The 22,282-nt window shown below is 37.7% G+C and overlaps 1 protein-coding gene across 1 annotated transcript; it reads left to right on the forward strand.

Moving 5' to 3' along the window:
* Window positions 1-771: 771 nt before the first annotated feature.
* LOC309635422 (lipase member K-like) lies at window positions 772-21,955 on the forward strand (the record flags this gene model as incomplete). Its single annotated transcript, XM_082406655.1, is given in 10 exon segments — window positions 772-876; window positions 7,839-7,953; window positions 9,925-10,123; window positions 11,327-11,436; window positions 12,591-12,727; window positions 13,622-13,674; window positions 13,676-13,760; window positions 15,624-15,695; window positions 18,101-18,172; window positions 21,695-21,955. Coding segments are annotated over 10 exon segments (1,188 nt in total). The 3' UTR covers window positions 21,935-21,955.
* Window positions 21,956-22,282: the final 327 nt, after the last annotated feature.

A 22,282-nucleotide genomic window follows, 5' to 3' on the forward strand; every position in this document is an offset into this window, starting at 1 on the left:
GCCATGACTATTATCTTAAGAGGTACACAGGACACAAAGCCTGGCTATTTAACCTGCTTTTGTTGTTACTTCCATTTCGGTGAGCAAACAGGAGGCTGATTTTAAATGTCTAACCTGGAGCCCATCTATCTCCTGTCTCACAAAATGCAAACAGGAGACTAGCTGTAGGTGCCCAACCTGAAGCCCACTTTTTCCTGCCCCATGAAATGTAAGCAGGAGGCCAGTTGTAAATGCCTAGCTTGGGGCCCATCTATCTCCTGCCTCAATCGTATTTAGATATTTCAGATTACACACAGATCCGGAAACCTATGACATTAATATAAAAATATGCTTAATGGTTACATGAGAATTCCTGCAGATCTGGCAGTGTTTTCTGTTTTACAGCTCTAAAATTTAACTGTTTTATGAAATAAATTCCTTAAGTGGCCAGAAGGAAACATGCAGCTAATAATCTTATGAGAAAAACACTTACTGTTATTTAAAATAGTATTCTCATATTCACAATCTATTTTCAAAAGAAATGTGTAGGAACTATGCAATTACCCAAATTTGCCACTAGAGGGAAGATATGGAAATTTGCCTCTGTTTTTCCTCTTAATCCAGGGCATATACGTTTTATCGATATTGGTTATGCTCATTTTATGTAGTATGTTAAGACCCTGTGTAAAAATTGTGGAAAATTTATCTTAAAAAATAGGAATTGAGTTTTAGAGAAGTTCACAAACTTAAGGTAGGGAAAACAAGCGCTTTGCTAAGCATCAATACTTGATAATGGCATCACAATTCCCACAAAAATACTACAAAAGTGACAATATTATACCAATCTTAAAAAGTAAGGATGCTGAAGATAAATTTTGTGTGCAAAATAGTGGAAAGGTAATTTTTTTTAAATTTTATTGCATTTTTATTTATTTATTTTATTTATTTATTTTTATATTTATTTTTGGCTGCGTTGGGTCTTCGTTTCTGTGCGAGGGCTTTTCTCTAGTTGCGGCAAGTGGGGGCCACTCTTCATCGCGGTGCGCGGGCCTCTCACTATCGCGGCCTCTCTTGTTGCGGAGCACAGGCTCTAGACGCGCAGGCTCAGTAGTTGTGGCTCACGGACCTAGTTGCTCTGCGGCATGTGGGATCTTCCCAGACCAGGGCTCGAACCCGTGTCCACTGCATTGGCAGGCAGATTCTCAACCACTGCACCACCAGGGAAGCCCTGGAAAGGTAATTTTAATTCAGTTCTGCCTGACTCGAAAACCCAAGTTTGTTCAATATTCCACACCACCAAATGCTACACCCCAAATCAAGTCCTAATACAAATAAATCTTTCACATGATATCATGCTACAAGGTACATTTTTACCTCTGTTATGGTTCTTATCCTTTTGTTTTGCACAGTAGGTATGTTTGATGTGTTTTTAATCACTTCTTCTATGTTCATAAAGTCTGTAAATTCAGGGAACCCAGTTTGCTTCTTTTTATATCTTCTCTTCTGCATGGCACAGGCAGAAACATAGGAGCTTTTGTTTAATTATTGAAGCTTATCATTATGTGCGTCTGTAATTAATGCCTTTACTAATTTTGTGTAACAAAGAATTGAACAAATTTTTCTCCATGTGCCTAATCTGTCCGTTTCTTTAATGTGTCAGATTCTCTTAAAATCACATATAAATAGCAAACATATAAATAACATATATTTACACGTATAATAGCAAATCACATATAAATAGCAAACACTTAATCATTACAGCACTTATTCCTAAACTTAATACAAAACTTACAATTCCCTGAGTTTGATTTACTTCATCTCTTATTCGTTATTTTTTTTTAATTTTATTTTTGAAGTTTTCAAATGTAACAATTGAGAAAATAATTTAACCTCCAAATATCTATAGTCCAGCATAAATCATTATTAGTATATAGCCAATTTTGTTTCATTTATACCCCACCACATCCAGCAACAGATTGTTTAAAAGCAAACTTCCAGACATCATATCATTTCATCTAGAAATATTTTATTATATAACTTTAAGACATAAGACAATTTAAAAACATAACCACAATATCAATATCACACCTAAACACCAAGCAAATCAAAAATTCCTTAATATTATCAAATATTCAGGCAATGTTCGCCTCTCTATGATTGTCTCATAAATATGTTTTTTACAATTAGTTTGTCCAAATCAGGACATAAACACTCCCGTACACTGTATTTGGTTTATAAGTATCTCAAGACTCTGTTTATCCCAGTTCTTCCTTCCTGTTTTCTTATTTCTTTCTTGCCATATATTTACTGATGGTATTCTCCAATCCCAATAATATAATCCATCCTTGAGAATACTTTATATTAATTCTTGTTTTTTACCAGGTGCAGTCCTTTTCCTCTAAGACAGTAAGGTATAACCAATTTATAATCCCATTTTACTTTTTAATGTTTCCTTTTTTTTTTTCCAAAAATGGCCACATGAAGCTCAATCTATGCAATTGCTATATTCCTAATAAAATTCCACTCCCCAGCCCCTCTTAAACACATTTTCCTACCATATAACATCAATGCTATTAGACTCATCCTCAACCTCATGCTAGAGCTGGACTATTGAACCCTTAGTTTTTTGACTCCATCTCTCCTGATTGAATCCAACATAAGAAGCCTCTCACAATTTCCAGCTTTTGATTTAACCAACAGAGGCTTAATTCCTAAATCAGAATCAAGTTGATTTCTGAGTTTCTTTTGAAAAAGTCTTTTCCCTCATGATATGACAGACCTGTAATATTAATAATATCCTTATACAAGCATACCTCAGAGATGTTGTGGATTTGGTTCCAGACCACTGCAATAAAGTGAATACCACAATAGAGTGAATCACACATTTTGTTTGTTTGTTTCCCAGGGTATAAAAAAGTTATGTTTACACTATACTGTAGTCCATTATGTGTGCAGTAACATTATGTCCAAAAAGACAATGTACATTCCTTAATTTTAAAATACATTATTGCAAAAAAAATGTTAACCATCATCTGACAATGCAGGATTGCCACAAACCTGCAATTTGTAAAAAACACCATATCTGAAAAGCACAATAAAGCCAAGTGCAATAAAACAAGGGTATGCCTGTACATTTTTTAAAAAGAAGCAACAGGCTCAAATGGAGTCAGTTGTGTTAAGCCCCATGTCTGCAACCAAGACCTAACTGCAGTTACAGCCTCACCCAGGAATAAGACGTTTAACCAGTCAGTCTGGAATTACCTGGCCAGCACTAATGAGGTAATCCATCCGATAAACCCCTGCCTTCACCCAAAGGAAGATGATCTTGCCTGAAATAATCCTTTCTTTTGTTTATGACTTCCTTGTCCCCATCCCTTTCTGCTTTTAAAAACCTTTTCTTTTCTGCCGCTCTTTGGGGCTCCTTTCTATTTCCTAGATAGGATGCTGTTCAATTCATGAACTGTTGAATAAAGCCAATTAAATCTTCAAATTTACTTAGTTGAATTTTTTTTTTAACAGATTTTGTTAAACACAGATATGGCACCCATGAACCCTTTTGAGTTCTTTGTCTTCTCACCATTTACAAGGGCCGTATGTAAGTTCCTTTCATTTCTGAGGTCCACTCTCTTTGCATGGAGCTTCTGATCTAATTGACTTTCCAACACAGGGCAGGTCAGCTTGAGCTGACAGATGGTTCTGATTGGAGCCCAAGCCCTTAACCTTTATTTCAGATCACAATTGTAATTTAATTAATGAAAACTCTTAGCCCTTAATTCTGTCCCAAGATCCACTTGGAAACTGTTAATGGCAGTTCACAGTTCCCCATTAATGTAGAGCCCCCAGTTCGCAGTCCCCAATCCATCCTTTCCCCAGTCCAAGTTTCCATGGTGGGAGTTGGTGGTGGTAAACCCAGGGCCTTCTCTTGGCCAGGATGTAGCAACATGTCTTGGTTACCTGATATATTAAGATGCACATGTTTGTTTGTTTTCTTTTGTTTAGGTAAAGGCTACTGCCAATGGGAATCTTAAAAGCCAAAAAGCCACAAAAATTGGTGGGCATGGATTGAGTATTTAGAAGCTGTTAGAGCACTTACCACCTAATCTAAAGACTCCCATGTTACGATATATTGATCACAGAGTGGGCTAGATTGACATTAGGTAACCCACCAACCTCAAGAAAATTTTTGTGCAACAGGTTACACTGTAAAACATCAAACAATTCCCAGCCCAGTGGCGCATACCTTTTAAGTATTAGTTTGGCTCTGAGAGCCCCCAAAACTTCACTAAAATAGATAAATAAATAAATAATAAAAGATGGGACCCTTAAATTCTAAAGAGTTAAGCATGCCACCTTCCAGCACACCTGCTTATTTTATGTCTAAGAACTATGGTCCTAGAAGGTATAAATGTCTATGAAAGTGACAAAATCTTACTCAGAGCAACAAGATTTTAGACAAGATCTTTGCTTTGTTTCCTCAGAACTTAGCTTGGTAACCATCAGGCTGGGGGCCCCAAGATGTGGCTGGACAGACATATGGGTTCTCCTTATTTGCAGCTAAGGGTCCTACCAAACTACCTGCAGCCCTCAGGGAAATTACCATGGCCGTTATGAGGAACATTCCAATTAAATAAGATCATTTAAAAAGCACACTTGAAAATAAGATTCCCAAAGTAAACAAACTGAAGGGGATTCTTCATAATTGAAATTGCTTCATTAAAAAAAATTGTTGCAAAGGCTAATGAAAATTAAAGACACAAGAAGTACCCAAAACAAAAGACAATAGACTGATGTGACTCCTACTGTTCTTCTCTATCCCCATTTATTTGAGTACTCATTCTAGTAATTCTCTGTCTAAATTGCCTTTTCATTCTAAAGAGACTACAAGATTGTAAATAAAAGGTCACCAAATTAGTGACAGTCATATCTACCCTTAAATGCACCCTCATATCTAACCTTAAAGGACAGCCCCTGTATGGTCCCTCCCAGGGTCAACAGGACTCTGAGGGATTTTCTAGTTATTTCCTTAAATAGTCAAAAGAAAATTAAAATTAAAATTAATTTAAAAAACCTTTCCAAATTCTGGTGGGTACCTAAGCTACAGATGGTATCCTGGGAAAACTAGCAGAAGCTCGCAAAGGGTGAGAATTCTTACCAGAGTCAGCTGTCCCAGATCTCTGTCTGTAGTACCAGGTAGAAAGAGGAAAATAAAATATCTTTTGCACCCTTACTGGGGATATCACTTGAGTTCAAGATGTTGTTCAATACTACCGGTTTGCAGGGCAGAAATAGAGACACAGATGTAGAGAAACAAACGTATGGACACCAAGGGGGGAAAGTGGCAGGGGCTGGGGTGGGGGGGGTGGTGGGATGAGTTGGGAGATTGGGATTGACATATATACACTAATATGTATACAATAGATAACTAATAAGAACCTGCTGTATAAAAAATAAATAAAATAAAATTCCAAAAAAATAAGTTGTTCAATACTGCAGAAATATTTACTAGTTGTCCCAGCTGAAAACTGGCAAGATATTTAAAAGAATTTCTTTAAAATTTTTGGCCTTTTCCCATAACCTAAAATGAAACTATGTTACTATTGCAAAAATATTACAACTCACTGAAGGCTCAGGTGATGGTTAGCACTTTTTAGCAATAAAAGATTTTTAAATTTAGGTATGTCCATTTTTTTTATACATAATGCTATTGCACACTTAATAGACTACAGTATAGTGTAAACATAACTTTTATATGCACTTGGAAAGCAAATAAAATCATGTGACTTGGTGTATTGTGATATTCACTTTATTGCAAGTGATCTGAAACTGAACCCGCAATATCTCTGAGGTATGAGTGCAAATAAGCTATAATCAGGAAGCCTTCCTTAACTCCTGAAAGTATTGGGGATAGCTAAAACAATAGCTGCCCAACGAAAATCCTTAGACTCACTGGCCAAAGTTGTTCTTTTAATACCATAGCCCTGAATTATCTTTTAGCTGAGCAAAGAGTTGTCTGTGCTGTGACCAATATAGCCTGCTGTACCTGGATTGACGCTTCTGGGGATGTTGAAATTCAGTTATATAAGATCACTGAGCAAACCAGTTAGCTTAAAAAGACTATTCCCTCGGGCTTCCCTGGTGGCGCAGTGGTTGAGAATTTGCCTGCCAATGCAGGGCACACGGGTTCGAGCCCTGGTCTGGGAAGATCCCACATGCCGCGGAGCAACTGGGCCCGTGAGCCACAACTACTGAGCCTGCGCGTCTAGAGCCTGTGCTCCGCAACAAGAGAGGCCGCGACAGTGAGAGGCCCGCGCACCGCGATGAAGAGTGGCCCCCACTTGCCGCAACTGGAGAAAGCCCTCGCACAGAAACGAAGACCCAACACAGCCAAAAGTAAATAAATAAATTAATTAAAAGGGAAAAAAAAAAAAAAGAACAATTACTAAAACTTAAAAGAAAAAGAATGGAACTGTCGGTGTTTTTTAATTAGTGTCTCTTCTTGTTTCTCTCTCCGAAGTATCCAGCAGGTACCCCTAAGCTTCTACCACACTACTGAGCTCACAGTCCGTGAAAATATTTTCCTCCTCCTTCCACATTCACAGACACTTTCTTCCTCCCTGGTCTGGCTGCTTTTTGGCTATTCTCTAACGATAAGAAGAATAATAAACATTTATAGAGCACTTACTGTGTGTATAATCGTCACAACATATCTGTGAAGAGATACTATTATTATCTTTATTTTGCAGTTAAAGTAAATGAAGCACAAAGGAGTTAAGTAACTTGCCCAAAGCCGCATAGCTAATAAGAGGAAGAGCTGGAATTCAATGCCGTACAGCTTGTCTGTAGAGTCTGGGCTCTCATAACCAGTGCTTTATATAGCCGCACAATATGTGCACACCTCTTGTGAGTGCCCGGCCTGGGCAAATGCATAATCCTGTCATAAAGGCATATGCTTTGGTGCTAAACTAACTTTGACTTAAATTTTGTCTTTATCTCTTCCTAGTGTTCAGTCTTGGACAGATTATTATTCTCCCTGAAATTCAGTTTTCTCAACTATAAAATGGTTATAATTCTATCTCAAAGACCTGTTATATGGATTAATAAAACAAGGGGTATTAACCATCTTCTATGTGGAAGATGACCAATAAACGGTAGTTCCCCTCTTCCTTGTATATCTGTGGATGAGGTATCTTCTGTTTTTACCCCTTTAGTTCCACTCTCTAGTCTTTACACCTTTCTTTCTGCCCTGTAAGAACTAGGTCAGTTAAATTCCTTTGACCTTTGGTTTTCAGTTCATTTCAGCCAATGGACATATTGAGCAGAAGATCAGAAGATGGGAGAAGAGCGAGACCAGATGGTTTATTGCCCTGGTTCCGTCCATAAGGTCATCTTGGGCAAGCTGTCTCCCTCTGCTAAAGGTCACAGCCCCTCTCAATATGGCCCTCTTTACTTGACTTTCTCATTCAGGGTCTTGTAACCACTTTCTCCCATTTCCCTTCACATCTAACGTTGGTAACAACTCACTTGTTACTAGCCACAGGGTTCTGCACAATGCCGTATGGTTTCCTTCGTAAGATGAACATGCCATTTTCCATCAAACATTTGGAGAGTGAGCTAGCGTGTATTAATAATACCAGGCCAAGAAAACCAACATGTATGGAAACACGCCACCTTGCCTTTCCCATGCCTTTGCATGCATCCTCCTTTTAAAACCCTCCTCAAGTTATCCTGATTTTCCTGCTACATTCTGTTCCAATACAGAGATGAACAGTAGGTTGTGACTTAAAGTACTATATTGAAATGTGGGTTTAAAAATCAAGAGATTACATCATGAGGTATACCTTTCGGTTTCCTCTTTTTAGAGCCAGCTTATTTCCTACTGGGGCTATCCTTATGAAAAATATGACATTGTGACAAAAGATGGTTATATCCTCGGAATTTACAGGATTCCTCATGGAAGAGCATGTCCAAGAACAGGTGGGATTTATTTCATTATGAAAGGAATAGTGCCTAAGGAGAGATTCCTGGATGCGATGATAGCAGCAGGGCAGCTTTTATTCTGAAATAGAACCTATTCTCTTCCATAAGTGGAGGCAAATCATCACCACCACCTCTACTATTTCATTTGCATAACACTTTGTGGAGTTTTTAAAGCATTTTCACATACACTATTTACTCTTTCCTTTCCTCCATTACTTTGTCCTCTTTCCAAACAAACACAGAAACAAAAGAAAACTTGGTCTTACTCTAGAGATACCACTTTCCAGGCTTAAAAACCAAAACTCTAGGGTCATTTTGATACTTTCCTCTCCCACACTTCCTATACCCAGCCAATAACCAAGACCTATCAATTTTGCCTTCCAAACTTCTCTCTAATCTGAAAACTCTCAGCTTCAATATTGCTCAAGTCCAGGCTTCGACTTCACCATTATCTTGTGCTCCAGCTACTACAACAGCTTTCTAACTGGGATTATTTCATTTGTAATTAGTTCTCTATGCAAATCACTGGGGTTTTATTTTTTAAAGTAAATCTGACCCTATTAGTTCTATACTTCAGTGCAGCTAGAGCCATTTCTAGCTCTCTACAATATAGGTTGATATCTATAGAGAAGAGAGGAATCCACTTGGCAAGAACTGTTTGCTTTCTTCTCTCATTTCTTAGCTCCTTTTGTTCTTTGGAGCATTGTATAACCAAAATTTCCAATATCAGAAGGGTTAGTTATTTAAAGAGACAATCCATATTTTAAAAAAGAGAGAGAGATGGAACGGTGCTGTTCACTTTATAGACCTGACCATCCCCTAAAATAACTCCATTACCTTTGGAACTACTCACAAGAACTTTGTTTCCTCAAACTTTTATCTTATCAGTTCTGCCAGGTAGCTGCCAAAAGGCATGCGATGAAAGCTGTCTCTGCAATGAGAAGCTGCCTGAGGGCTCAGATTAGAGAGGGGCTATGGATTATGACAGCACTTTGGCAGTAATTTAGCAGAATTAGTAACACCTCTTCTTTCTCTTTTTCCTCAAAAGATGGATTAATGGGTATAAACTTTATCCTTACTTCCAGATAGCTGAGGCTTTCTGAGAGGCCAGTCTAGCCCTACTCAATCTCAGGAAGCTGGTCTAGCTCCAAAGGTGACCTAAGGGAAAGTTCCGGGGTACCAACACAGCATCACAAACCATTTATAAAAGAGAGAAATATCCTAATCACTTCTCTTTCTCTTCTCTATGTTTTCAGCACCACTTCCCTGTTTCCTTCTTTTTTTCTCTTTCTTTAGTCAAATTGTTCCAATTCTACTTGTGAGTAGGATTTTTACCTCAAATTAACAATTTTACCTTGTGTAAATTTCACTTAAAACCTTGCATTTTGCTTTCCGACAATGCAAATTAACTAGCATAATGCCGGGCATTCAGGAAACATTCAATAAATGGCATTTTTATTGTCTTTGTTATTATCTTGGAAAAAAGTTTAGTTTTGTCACCAGATGCTTTTTGAGAAATAAAATGTCGTTAACGTGAATAATTGTAGAGCAGATATTTATTGTGCTGGACAGAATTTTGTGTATTTTAATTCTAATTTAATTCTTATAACTACACTATAAGATAGCAATTTTTATTATTCTCCATTACAAAATAAGTTAACTAAGGCACAAAGAGGTTAACACGTAGCCGAAGAGATTTTAAATCGGGGCAATCTGACTCCAATAGCTGTATAACAATACAATACATTGCACATAATCCCAATTTTGCAAAAAGAAAAACAAGACATAGAGAAGATAAATAACTTGCCCAGCTTCAGAAGTAGTTCAAAACCCTAGAACCTCGGCTTGCCTGGTGCCAAATTTCATCCCTTAACTTTCCTTCTGTATTGCAGGGAGTCAGGAAAAAGAATTTTCTTGTAAGCACCAAGGAAGTTCATATAAAAAACTCCTGTTACTTGTATTTTGCAGCTGCAAAGCCTGCTGTGTATCTGCAGCATGGCTTAATTGCATCTGCCAGTAACTGGATTTGCAACCCGCCCAACAACAGCTTGGCTTTCCTCCTGGCAGATGCTGGTTATGATGTATGGATGGGGAACAGCTGGGGAAACACCTGGTCCAGAAAACACGTGAAATTGTCAACCACATCACCAGAATACTGGGCCTTCAGGTAAGGAGAATACTACCAATGAATAAAGTGTGTACGTTGCTCATTTATATGGATGACTGCTCTTTGGATTTTCCCTTTCCGTCCAAATGCACACTATGGAATCTACAAGAAGGAAATGGACATTTCTTTTTCTACGCAGGTTTTCTTCACAAGCTCTGAAGAAGTGCCCTTATTATTGCACCGAGAGTTGTTTTAAATACTCCACTTGGCGTGTGTGTATGTAAAGTATATACGCAAGAAAAAAAAATCAAGATGCAAAGGTCAACTTTAGAAAGGTTAATTCCAGGACTATCATATTGTCAGTGTGCACCCCAGAAATTTACTTGGTACCCTTACTAAAGAGGAAAAATGAAACTGATCAAGAAATGGGACCAGAAACAAGGTTCTGGTTGAAAATCCTGAGAACCAGACATTCATGATAAGCCAAGATGAGCCAAGCCCTTTAGCATAGATGACACTCCAATTCACTGAGTAGTAAAGGAACTCTACCCTCCATAGGCTGGTGGTGCTGAAATCTGTCCCTGGAGCTGAGTTGCCAGCAGCCCCTGTGGACACTGTCTTCCTTAGAAGTTAGGCCAGCTGAGTCACAGAGGCAAACCCGGCACTTGTAGTGGAGCTAAGAACCATACCTTGAAAGTCACTAAAACTGTTTGTTCCTTGGCCTCATTCCTGGAAGCCAATTTGCATTCCTTAATTCCACATTCCAGGGCAGTTGTGTCATGGCACAATTGCAAATAACATCATGATTCCCTAGATGAGTGTTTTCCCAACTACATACAGGGAAGAAGCACCTGAAGTACTTGATAAATATGCAGATGACCAGGCCTCTTCCCTGGACATTTTGATTCAGTCTGTTTGGGCTGAACTCTGCAAGTCTCTTTGCTTTATTCTGTTTTTAAAATAAGCATTCCAGATAATTTTTCTTTTCAAGGGAGTTTGGTAAATCTGCTATAGAATTAAGTGAAAAGCCTCTGTAGGCTTTTGCAAGTCAGATTTTTCTGATTTCAGTTTCTTAACAAAGTTATTCTTGCAATCAAGGTGATATCCTCAAAAGTTGCACAGACGCATGATATCATGTATTGATTCTAGTATTACATTTAACAAAAGCTAAACATCTAGGTCTGCAATGAATATGTTTAAGTATTGCAAGCCTAAAAATGAGATGGGTTTTTTTCCAATGTTGTTGCTCTTTTTCTTTGGCAGTTTGGATGAGATGGCTAAATATGACCTTCCAGCCACAATCAATTTTATCATAGAGAATACTGGACAGGAGCGACTCTACTATGTGGGCCACTCCCAAGGCACCACCACTGGTGTGTTTGGGGCAGGTGTGATCTGAGAGTGTCAGGGGATCTTCTTCATATTCACGAAAGGGCTCAGGATTTCTTCCCTCTGTGCAGTCTCTAGCTTGGGGACTCTGAGTTGGGAAACAATCTTGTCTGGCTGGCTTCTAAAGAGTAAATAAAGTGTGGATGACTTAGGGATTTTCCCCCCAGGACTAAATCTGGAGATTGATGGATAAGCCTGAAAGAGAGACAATTATTTATTTATTCATTTGTGTACCCAACAACACTTGCCGGGCACCAGGTTAGATACTGGGGAACCAAAGATAAATAAATATGGTATGCATCTTTCCCTTAAAGAGCTCACAGTCTAGTGAGGGACACTAAAAAACAAAGCAGAGAATTACAAATCTCAGTGATTATATGTCACAACCAGTGTGACTTTTAGTTAGTTCCCAGTGGGTGCTGGGATAGGCTAGATGTGGGTGGGGCTACGTTGGCAGTGCCATAAGGCACTCCATTCTCTTCACTGTTCTCTGTTCAGCTAGAGGCCTTGACAATACCAACAACATTTACACCAGTTATTTGAGAGCATTGTCATCCGTATTTTACAAATGGCTGATCTTAGGAACCCCTTCTAATGGTGATAATGCCAATTAGAAAGTGTATATATATATATGATATATATATATATATATATATATATATATATATATATATATATATATATAAAATCTAACCTTCAAAAGAGTTATTCTATAAGGATTCTATTTTCCATATGTATAGATAGGGAAAACTGAGACTCATACAGGGGAGGTTAAGTTGCCCAAGTTTTCGCATAGCTAGCAAATGGGAAGCCAAAATTACAGCCCAGTTTTGTCTGATACCAAAGACTATGGTCAAGCTAGGATGGCCCTTGGAGTTTACCTAGACGTGCCCCACACTGTATGTTTGAACCCTTTGCAACATTCTCTATAAGTAGATTTGCATCCTTCAGGGACAGGAAACTCACTTTATTCTGAATTAGCTAGTTCCACCTTCAGAAATTTAAAAATCCTTCCCTAAAAATGGTGCTTACTCTGAGTTTCTTTGTTTTATTTTTTAAATATAACTACTTTTACTATAATTTAAAATGAATTAAGAATTGTTCTAAATCTATGAATTAGTATCTTCTTCCCTTTCAGCTTTCATAGCATTCTCTACTAATCCAGAGCTGGCTAAAAGGATTAAGATATTTTTTGCATTGGCTCCAGTCACCACTGTGAAATATACCCAAAGTCCTATGAAAAAATTAACAACTCTTTCCAGAAAAGTAATCAAGGTATGTGACAACTTTTCCCCAAGTTTAAATCTGTAATAACTAAAACTAGCCCTATTTCCATTGATTTCAAGAGAAGACAGCTTGAGACAAATAACATTTTACAAACATCTAGGAATGCTCGTGGTACACATGTAGGTTTACTGATGATGTACAATTTTACCAACAGGGTTCAGGGTGCTCACTCTGATGCCATTCTACCCTTCTGTCTTCATTTTTAACTTAGAGGCTTGTCTCTCATGTCATTCCTCAGTCACAGATACAGCAAGAGCTGATTTGATTGATTGATTGGTTTAATCTAGTAGGTTAAATTTCTCTCTGGTGCCCCCTAGTTTATCAGAGACAGTATAGTGTAGTAGTTGAGATCACAGCATGTGATTTTAGGGTGCCTGTGGGGAGAAATGAACTCAGGGTCTTCCTACTCCACCATTTTGCCTACTCCCCTCTGCACTAGGTGCGTTTTAAATGTGACCTATTATCTACACAGCAGTTCTACTTAGTGCATATTAATTTTCTATTTTATAGTTGAAGAAATTCAAGATAATAGAAATTAAATACTTTCCTAAGGTATAAGAGACAGAGTCTAGAATCAAACCAAGGCAACCCTGACTCCAAAGCCTTAGCAATTTCTTATGGGGACTAGTTTTTTAGGGGAAGTCCCAAAAAACACTCCAAGTAAAAGATCTTGGGAAAAAGCATCAAGAGGTGAGATGAGGGGACCGAAAAGGTGGATTGGGAAAACTACAGAGACAAAGTTTAATGGGCCTCTTGGTTTCACTGAAGACTAGCACTGAGCAGATATCACCTGTGTCTAGTCCTTGTCTGAATTGCCACTCATTTTCCACCCTTGACATTCATATTCATGAAAGTTGATGGTGTCTTAAATCGATCTTGCAGATGTTGTTTGGTGACAAGATGTTCTATGCTCACACATTTTTTGACCGATTCATTGGTGTGCAAGCAGAAGATATTTCATCATATTTGCAGCAACTTTCTATTTACTTGGAGTGGATATGACCCAAAAAATTTAAACATGGTACGTGTAAGTAGTCAGATCCAGGAAAGCAATTGTTTTGTTGCACAGAGGTAAGGAGAGTTCATTCTAAATTGCATGGAAACCACATTTCAAAGTCTCCTTTTTGTCTCCTGGAATGTAGCTAGCATGTTTATGGCTTCCAACCAAAGCTGAGATTCCACCTGCTTTAGTAGGAGGATTTGAGAAGTCTCTGCCACTGAAAATTCTCACCAATTCTTGTTGCTGGACAAAGTGCCACCATTAAAAAGTCCTTCACTTGGGCTATGGTTTTGAAATTTATCTTGCTATGCCTGAGCCCTCTCTCAGACCCACTGACGTAGAATTTCAGGGAGTGAGCCCAGCCATCTAATTTTTAACCAGTTTTCTACTTTCATAGGTGATTTGGACACAGTCATTTTGTGAACGACTTATATCTTTTATCCAAAGGGGTAAAGGAATGGCTCTTCAATAACAGCTACAGTCTCACTGTTCAAGTGATACTGAGAGGGATAATTGTTGGGGTTCCTATCAAGTCCTTTCCAACTTAACTGAGAGCCTTTCCTTTCTTAGCTACCTCTAACTGACCTGAAGGGTGGGAGGGAGAAAGAGAAGAAGCTACTGTCCCCAGCTAGAGTGGAGACAGGTTTGAAACCAGGGGTGGGACAAAGCTGAAGATGGTCTCCGTCTGTCTCACAGATTTCTGCCTAGAGCCTTTCCTCCCTCAGTGGATAGTGCTGATTAATATTTTCCTTGATTTCAAGCAAGATTTATAAAAGGCTGTTTATGCAAAGCATGCCTTAGCCACTGCCTTTCACATGACTTTCTTACTTTCTCAATTTACTAGGGAAACCATGCTTGCCTTTCGCTTAGATGGAAATGTACCATGTAGAGTTAAGTAAAAAGACCTTTAAGCAAACTCAATAGAGACAATTTCAAAAAACACCCTCTCAACGTAGCCTAAGAGTTTGCTAAAGAAAGACTTCACAAAATGACATCCTAGAACATTCGTTGGGGGCCCTCATTGTACATTTATATAGTCAGATTGCCTTTTTTCTCTCGCTGTTGTGGACTGGATTATAGAATATTACAGTGCCTGCAAGGATGTTTACTTTAGTGGAGCATAGCCAGGGATACATAAGTAGAGTTTGTAGAACTTTCAAAAATTACACATGTCCAGAACTCAACCCTAGAGATTTTGATATTGTTTCATAGGTTTGGGTAGCTCATAAGTACCTATATTTTTTAAAGCTCCAAGATGTTTCAGATACTCACTCTGGTGGAAAATAACTCTTTTGTATACTAAAGAAAACAAAATGCTGTTGGAAATATTTAAAAATCAAGATTTTTTTGATTCAAAAAGAAATCTAATCATTAATAGAGGTTTAAATACTGGATGGATTATGTCCCACAAACTGTCAAAGAGTCCTGCAGAACATTTACCACATTTTTAAGAAGGCATGATAAAACATTCAGATCTGTTCTCAATCTTTCATGATGAACAACTTTCTGGGACTGTCCCTTAGGACTTATCACAGGGTGAAGGAGAAGATTACTTGGGCTTTTATCTCTTGACTGTCTATATTCTTGGACCTGTCTGAGGTAAGGCTGGAAAGAAAAGGTACATTACCTTTTGTCTTTGACCAGCAGGATGCCCTCTGTGGGCTTTACAAAGATACTGCCCAGGACAGAAGTATGGAAATGAGGGAGAAAAAAGTTCTTAAAGACGGGCTTCTTTGGTTAATATGTCTTTAGAGGGTATGGTACATGTTTATTCCTTGAGAGAGAGAGAGAGAGAGGAGAGAAAGAGAGAGAAAAAAATACTCAGATTTACTTGTGGTGTGATTATATGATTAACCTTCAGATAAGAATCTTTTTACTTTGCAGAGTCGCTTAGACGTTTATTTGTCACAAAGCCCTCAGGGAACATCTGTTCAGAATAGGCTGCACTGGGCCCAGGTACATGCTCTCTGTTCCTGATATGACACGCACGTATCTCTGCAAGATCCCCGAGGAGCACTCCCAAGAGAGCTCACTGCAGGGTTTTGCAGGTTCTGCTACTGTCAGGTGGATGTTTCTGGAATCAGCATCAACTCATGTTGATTTCCTTTACTCCCTTCTATTCCCCATGTCCTCTGTATCTGGTGTTTGGGTTCCCAGGTATTCTGACTGAATTCTAACCTTTAGATTACTCTGAATTGCCTTTTCTAGGAAAAGCTTGTGTTTCCTCTTTTGCAAAATCATTAGCTCTAATAGAGCTTTATATAACATGATACAGGCTATTCCAAAAAGATCTGTTTATCCTCTAATTGGGATATGGGCGATTTCAGAGTGTGGAAATATTGCTTAATTCAGAGGAAATTAAATGTTAGAGAGGGATTAAAATAGATTAAGTGTTTCTGTTTTTACTCTCAGTTTAAGGGTTATGTTTTTTTTTGTTACTGTATTACTCAATATTTGGCAAGTCAAATTCAGTTGGTATAGCTTTCTGAGCCAAGTATGTATGAGTGTGTGTGGGGGGGGGGGGAAGGTCTTCCCAAGGTTTTAATATTTAATTACACATTTTGATCTGTAAATACTTTAAAACATTTAATAGGGATCTGAGCTCCCTAGAAATTTGAATTTTAACCTACACCCTGATAAATTTGTTCCATGCTTTAAAGTTGAGAATCACTGCTATAGATAGTCTGAAATACTAGTTGAGGATTTCTGAAATTCTTTGAAGAGTTCCACCCCCAGGAGATAAGCCTTCAAGTTCCTACAGGAAGAAAGATATTCTGGACATAGGGCCTCCTACTGGTGAGGAGACAGGTAGACTCTGATAGGCATGCCCTTCCAGGAAATACAACATCGATTTCACATTTATTGAGCACTTACTATGTGTTCTTGTTGTCCAAATATGCGATTTAATTCTGTCTCATTCTTTCTTATGAATTCTCATAACAATCTTTCAATGAAGGCATTGGTATTCCCATTCTACAAATGTCATAACCAACCCCTTACACATCTCACAGCTGACTCTTCTTGAAGATACCTCTTCTCCTTTGACAGAAAGTTCTCTTCAGAATAGAAATAACTGGGCGTGGAGAGATAAAACATTTGGTCATAAGTTATGTAGACAGCTCAGGCAAGGATGATGATGATAATGATGATGGTAGTAATATTAATAAAAAGAGTGATTTCTTGACCATTCCCAGGTGCTACATACTTTTTATGCATTACCATATTTAATCTTCACAACCCTATAAGAAGAATGTTATTGTCATTTCCATTGCACAGATGAGATAATAGGTTTAGAGAAGATATATATCTTGCCTGGATCACAGGCTTAATAATCCATTAAGCTTGTATTCAAACAAGGTCTGTTTGATGCTAGAACCCAAGTTCCTAACTTGTACACTCTATTGCCTCTCATTGCTGAAAACCTACAGAATTTCAACAGCTGCAGACTATTGCCTCTGTCAATATAAATCATGATGGGAACCATTTCAAACAAAAAATCAGAACAAAATCAATTAATGTGAAAAAAAAATCTGAGATTCAAGTTAAGGGAATAAAAAAATCCTTGGAGTAGTCTGAGAATAATTTAATGAAGTGCCTGAGGTAAAGATAAAAATTATCTGTCTCCTCAATCCAACATGGGTGGCAAATAACAGAAAAAGGAACCTTTAGAAGTATTAATGCTTCTACTCTAATATCTGAAGTCTAAAATTTAAAATGAAAAAAGGTTACATATGCTGTCTCAGAAACTCAGTCCATGGCCATGTTACTGACAACATAGCAGGCTGCTTGGCTCTACAGACAGGAGACAGACAGACAGAGGCTATACCTCAGAAAGCCCTGAGGGTGTTCTTTGAGTGAGCATTCCTTTCAAAAGTAACAAAAATGTTTAAGAATAAGGAATATAATCATAATATCCTAGACCATCTGACAAGGATGATAAGGCATAAAGTTTTTAAATAATAATAGCAGTCATTTTTTAATGTAGGAAATGTATAGTTGGTGCCTTTTTAAAATATATATATATAAATTCCTGAAGCCAGGATATTCAAGAATCATTCAATTTAGCATCTTTTAAACATTTTCTATGTATACAACATTTTAATATTTAAAGCCATCACTGCTTGAGGATTTTTGTTGGAAAAGTATAGAGGGGAAGAAAGGATTGTAAGTCAGTTCCGTGAATTAGTATTAATTTTTATCATTTTTATTATTTGACTTATTAAACTATTGACTTTTAGCTCATGTGCTAAAGAGTGGGACATTATGTCAATCCGTTTTGTAAATTTTTTGTTAACTGTCTTTAAATGTATGTTGTTTTCTTACATCATTTTAACATGTTTATTATTTTTATCTTATCATAGGCTGTTAATTCTGGTCAGTTCCAAGCTTTTGATTGGGGAAACCCTGATCAGAACATGATGCACTTCCACCAGGTACAATATCAACAATAATCAATCAATTGCATACTGCAAATGAACTTAAAAAATAGTATCTACTCATCAAGCACCTACTAGGCCCCATTCACTATGCCAGATATTTTGTATAGATCAGATGTTGCTTATTGGGTTCTTACCATGTGCCATAACATTATTTTTGATCCTCAGAATGACCTTCCAAGGTAAATTTTATTGTCTCTATTTTTCCAGAAGCTCAGAGAGTTTTAGGTAAATTGTCAAAATTATTTAGCTTATAAAGAACCAGAATATGACACAGGAGTTCCTGGATCAAAAGTCCATTCTTCTTCCAATACACTTATTCCTTTTCAAAAAATAGAAATTCTCAGCACTTAATTAAGACCATATTTTAAAGAAAGAATTAAAGATACATAATTTTGTTTCTGGAGCATATTCTCTGGCTTCTTAACTGTCTCTCATAAAATGAACTAACATTTTCCTAATAATTCTTTGGGATGTCATTTACTAGTCATTTTTTTAAAGTACATGAATTATTAGAGATATTCCAGACAGGAATATCACCTTTAGGGAGAAGCAGTGCTATCTGCCGGATAATGATATGTCAAAATACTTCTTGACATTATACATGAAAACTTTTGGAGCAAAAACTCTATATTAAAGCAAATAGGTGTCGTTGTTATTATTATTATTTTTTTTTCAGTATGTAAGGAAATCCAATGATGGCTTTGGCCTCTTGCTGATAGACTGAGCTTAAATTAAACAAATAGTCATCAAAGATATACGGGTTTTTCAAATCAAGGATATGGACAGAAATTTGGAAAATTTTAAAAAAGCAATTTCAGTGCCACCATAATAACTACAATAGTGAAAATGCATAATTTCAACTAGTGTGAAAAATCTGATTTTTCTCCTAAACTGCTATAGTTATATGTGTGTGGGGTGGTGTGTGCCCACACACACAAACTCAGACACTGTGTCGAAGTACTATTTACTCTTGTAATTAACCAATTCCTTGTCCTAGCAAGAGTATATAGTTGCTTTAAGAAAAGCTTTTTAGATGATGACCTTACCCTAAAAGACTCAAATACCTATTTGAATGAGAGTTGAATCACAGGTATTAACTTCATCAATGTGCTTGCAGAGTCTATCAAAATACATGGCCATTCAGGTTCAATTATGAATCTTTTGCTTGGAACTTTGGGGGAAAAAAAGAAAATCTAAAACAGACTGAGGGTGAACAATAAGCAAGTTTTAAAATCAGTAACCTTTGTCACAACTGTAAGTAATATCCCCATAAATTAGGCAGGTGTAATTACCAATATAATCACCAATCCTGTATAACTAAGAAAGTAAAAAAATAATTTCTTGGCCAAAAGCCACCATATATCATTTGGATCTTGATCTTGATGTTCATTTTTGCTTTGCCATCTTCTGGGCTCCCCCATTCATTCTTAGCAGGGTATTAAATTATTGCAGTAAATGTATTCTCATTTCAGAGGCCCCTGAGACCCACTTGTGCCTTAAAACTTGCTAATATTTTTGCCACTCTGTGCTGTGTTGTTTTTTTATTCTTTATGTTTCGCCATCCTTGCATTTGAATATTTATGTTTTGTATTATTCTGCTGAGAAAACTGTCAAGTCAGGAAGAGCATGCCTCTTCTTTCATCAGTTGCACTTTTGCACTGGGGCCTTGCACCAAGCTTTTCTGAGTTCACCCTTCCCTCGAGTGCAGTACTGGTCAGTGCTAATCTGCACTCATTTCTTTCTTTGCCCTTCACATTGCCTTCTCATAGCTACACATTCCCATTTACCACTTGCTCCTAAGCCCAGGTCCAAGGCCTCCCAGTATTACAGGGTAGGGGAATTATACTTGATATATTTGGTAATGCAAAGACCCATCCACTGACAGTGAAATGTGGAATGACTATACCAGTGAGCTCTGCCTCATATCTCTCTACTAGGAGAACTCAAGGTGCAGAGTCACCAAGTCAGGGGTCTCCCCCAGACACATTTCTACTGCTCTTAGAAACCTTTCTCTGGCCAATGTTACTGTTTCCTAAGGATTTATAACCTGGTCCATGTTACCTTTTCTCCCTAGTCTTGCTGCCAAAATTAACTATGGTGTATTAATCTCCTTGGGATACCATAAAAAATCCCATAGACTGAGTGGCTTAAACAACAGAAATTTATTTCTAAGAGTTCTGGAAGCTGGAAGTCTGAGATCAGGGTGACAGCACAGTCAGGTCCTAGTGAGGGCTCTCTTCCTGGACTGCAGAAAGCCACCTTCCTCATGTGTATCCACATAGCCTTTCCTCTATGTGGTTGACAAGAAGAGAGAGACATTAATCTCTCTCTCCTCCACTTCTTATAAGGCCACCAATCCTATTGGATTGGGACCCAAACCTTATGACCTCATTTAACGTTAAGTACTTCCTAAAAGCCTTGTCTCCAAATACAATCACCTTGGGGTTAGAGTTTCAACATATGAGTTTGAGGGGAACACAATTTAGTCCACAGAATATGCAACTCTTTCCATTACAGGTAGTAGAAATCAACTTTATTTTATATTTTAAAAAAATGGTTTAGTTTTACTGAAATAAAAGGTATAGTGGTAAATGCACAATAGCCAGGAACTTATATACCATCCTCAGGCTCTCTCTTTCTCTCTCCCTCTCAGTCTCTTTCAATTCTGCTTGCAAATGCTGTTTCCATTCTGAGGCTATTTCCAAGATAGTAATACAATGGTAACTGTATGTACCTAGCTCATATAGTTTTTTTTAACTGCAAACTCAAAGAAAATGGCAATATTTTCTCAATAGCTCTGGTAAAAAGTTCCCCAGAGAACTCTGACCCAATTTTAGTAATGTGCCCATTACTCATACAATTATACTGCGGCCAGAAGAATGAAGGACTAATTGACCAGGACTGATCACCCTGGACCACTCTGGAACTGGGGTTTGGGGATTTGTTGAATCAGCACAAGAAAGGTTGTGTTACCAGAAAGAAGGGAAACTTACCAGGAGATTCGCATCATAGCCACTCTATTTCTCTGTAATGGGCTGGCTCCTTTTAAGCATTATTTTCAAATGTCTTTTTTGTACATTAGTCTCAATGCCCCCTAAAGAGTCTGCTCAAGTGTTACTAACTCCCCTGAGCCCAGATTTCTGCATATAAGAAGGGGTATTTATATTTATTCTATCCAATATTTTGTTTGAAATGGATACACTCCCAACCCAAGTACTACTAGAAAGATGGTCCCCCATAGAAATGAGAGCCTCTCTTCCTCTGGGATCCTTTTCGTTTTTCCCAAAAGTGAAAATCAGGAATATAATGGTTGTCTTTTTTTAATCCACAATTCATATTATTGCACAAAAGTACTTTCAAGTATTTTTAACATGTTAATGTTTATATATCATGAAGTATGTCCTAATTGCACATTTTTAGCATTTGAAGAACTTGCTTAACAACTGACAATTAACGTTACTTCTATAGTGTGGTTTTCTGTGAAAACTATTTTCCTCTCTCTTCAATTTTATTTAGCTTACACCTCCCCTATACAACGTTTCTAAGATGGAAGTTCCAACAGCAGTGTGGAGCGGTGGACGGGACCCTGTGGCTGATCTCAAAGATGTTGGGAATTTACTCCCTAAAATTACCAGGCTTATCTATTTCAAGTTAATTCCACACTACAATCATGTGGATTTTTACCTTGGGCAGGATGCACCCTATGAAGTTTACCAAGACCTAATTAGATTGATGGAGGAATATTTGCAAAATTAAATACACTTTCCTTTCTCTAAGGAAGAGGGTTTTTGTCATAAGAATGTGGCGTACAGACCCTAAGGTGACCCCTCCAATAATTTTCACCTTCCAGTGTCCATGAGTTTGTGTAATCCTCTCCCCTTGAGTGTGGGAGGGACCTGAGACTTGCTTCTAGACAAGAGAATTGGCAAAGGTGATGGGATGTCACCCACTGATTACATTCTATTATGTAAGAATCCATCTTAGCAAACTGGAGCAAGAGATTCTCCTTGTTGGCTTGATAAGGCAAACAGATATGTTGAGGAAATCCACATGGGAAGGAACTGTGTGTGACTTCTAGGATCTGCAGGTGGCTTCCAGCTGATA

Source organism: Balaenoptera borealis (genome assembly GCF_965194805.1).
Source record: "Balaenoptera borealis genome assembly, chromosome: 10".
NCBI classification, from domain to species: Eukaryota; Metazoa; Chordata; class Mammalia; order Artiodactyla; family Balaenopteridae; genus Balaenoptera; species Balaenoptera borealis.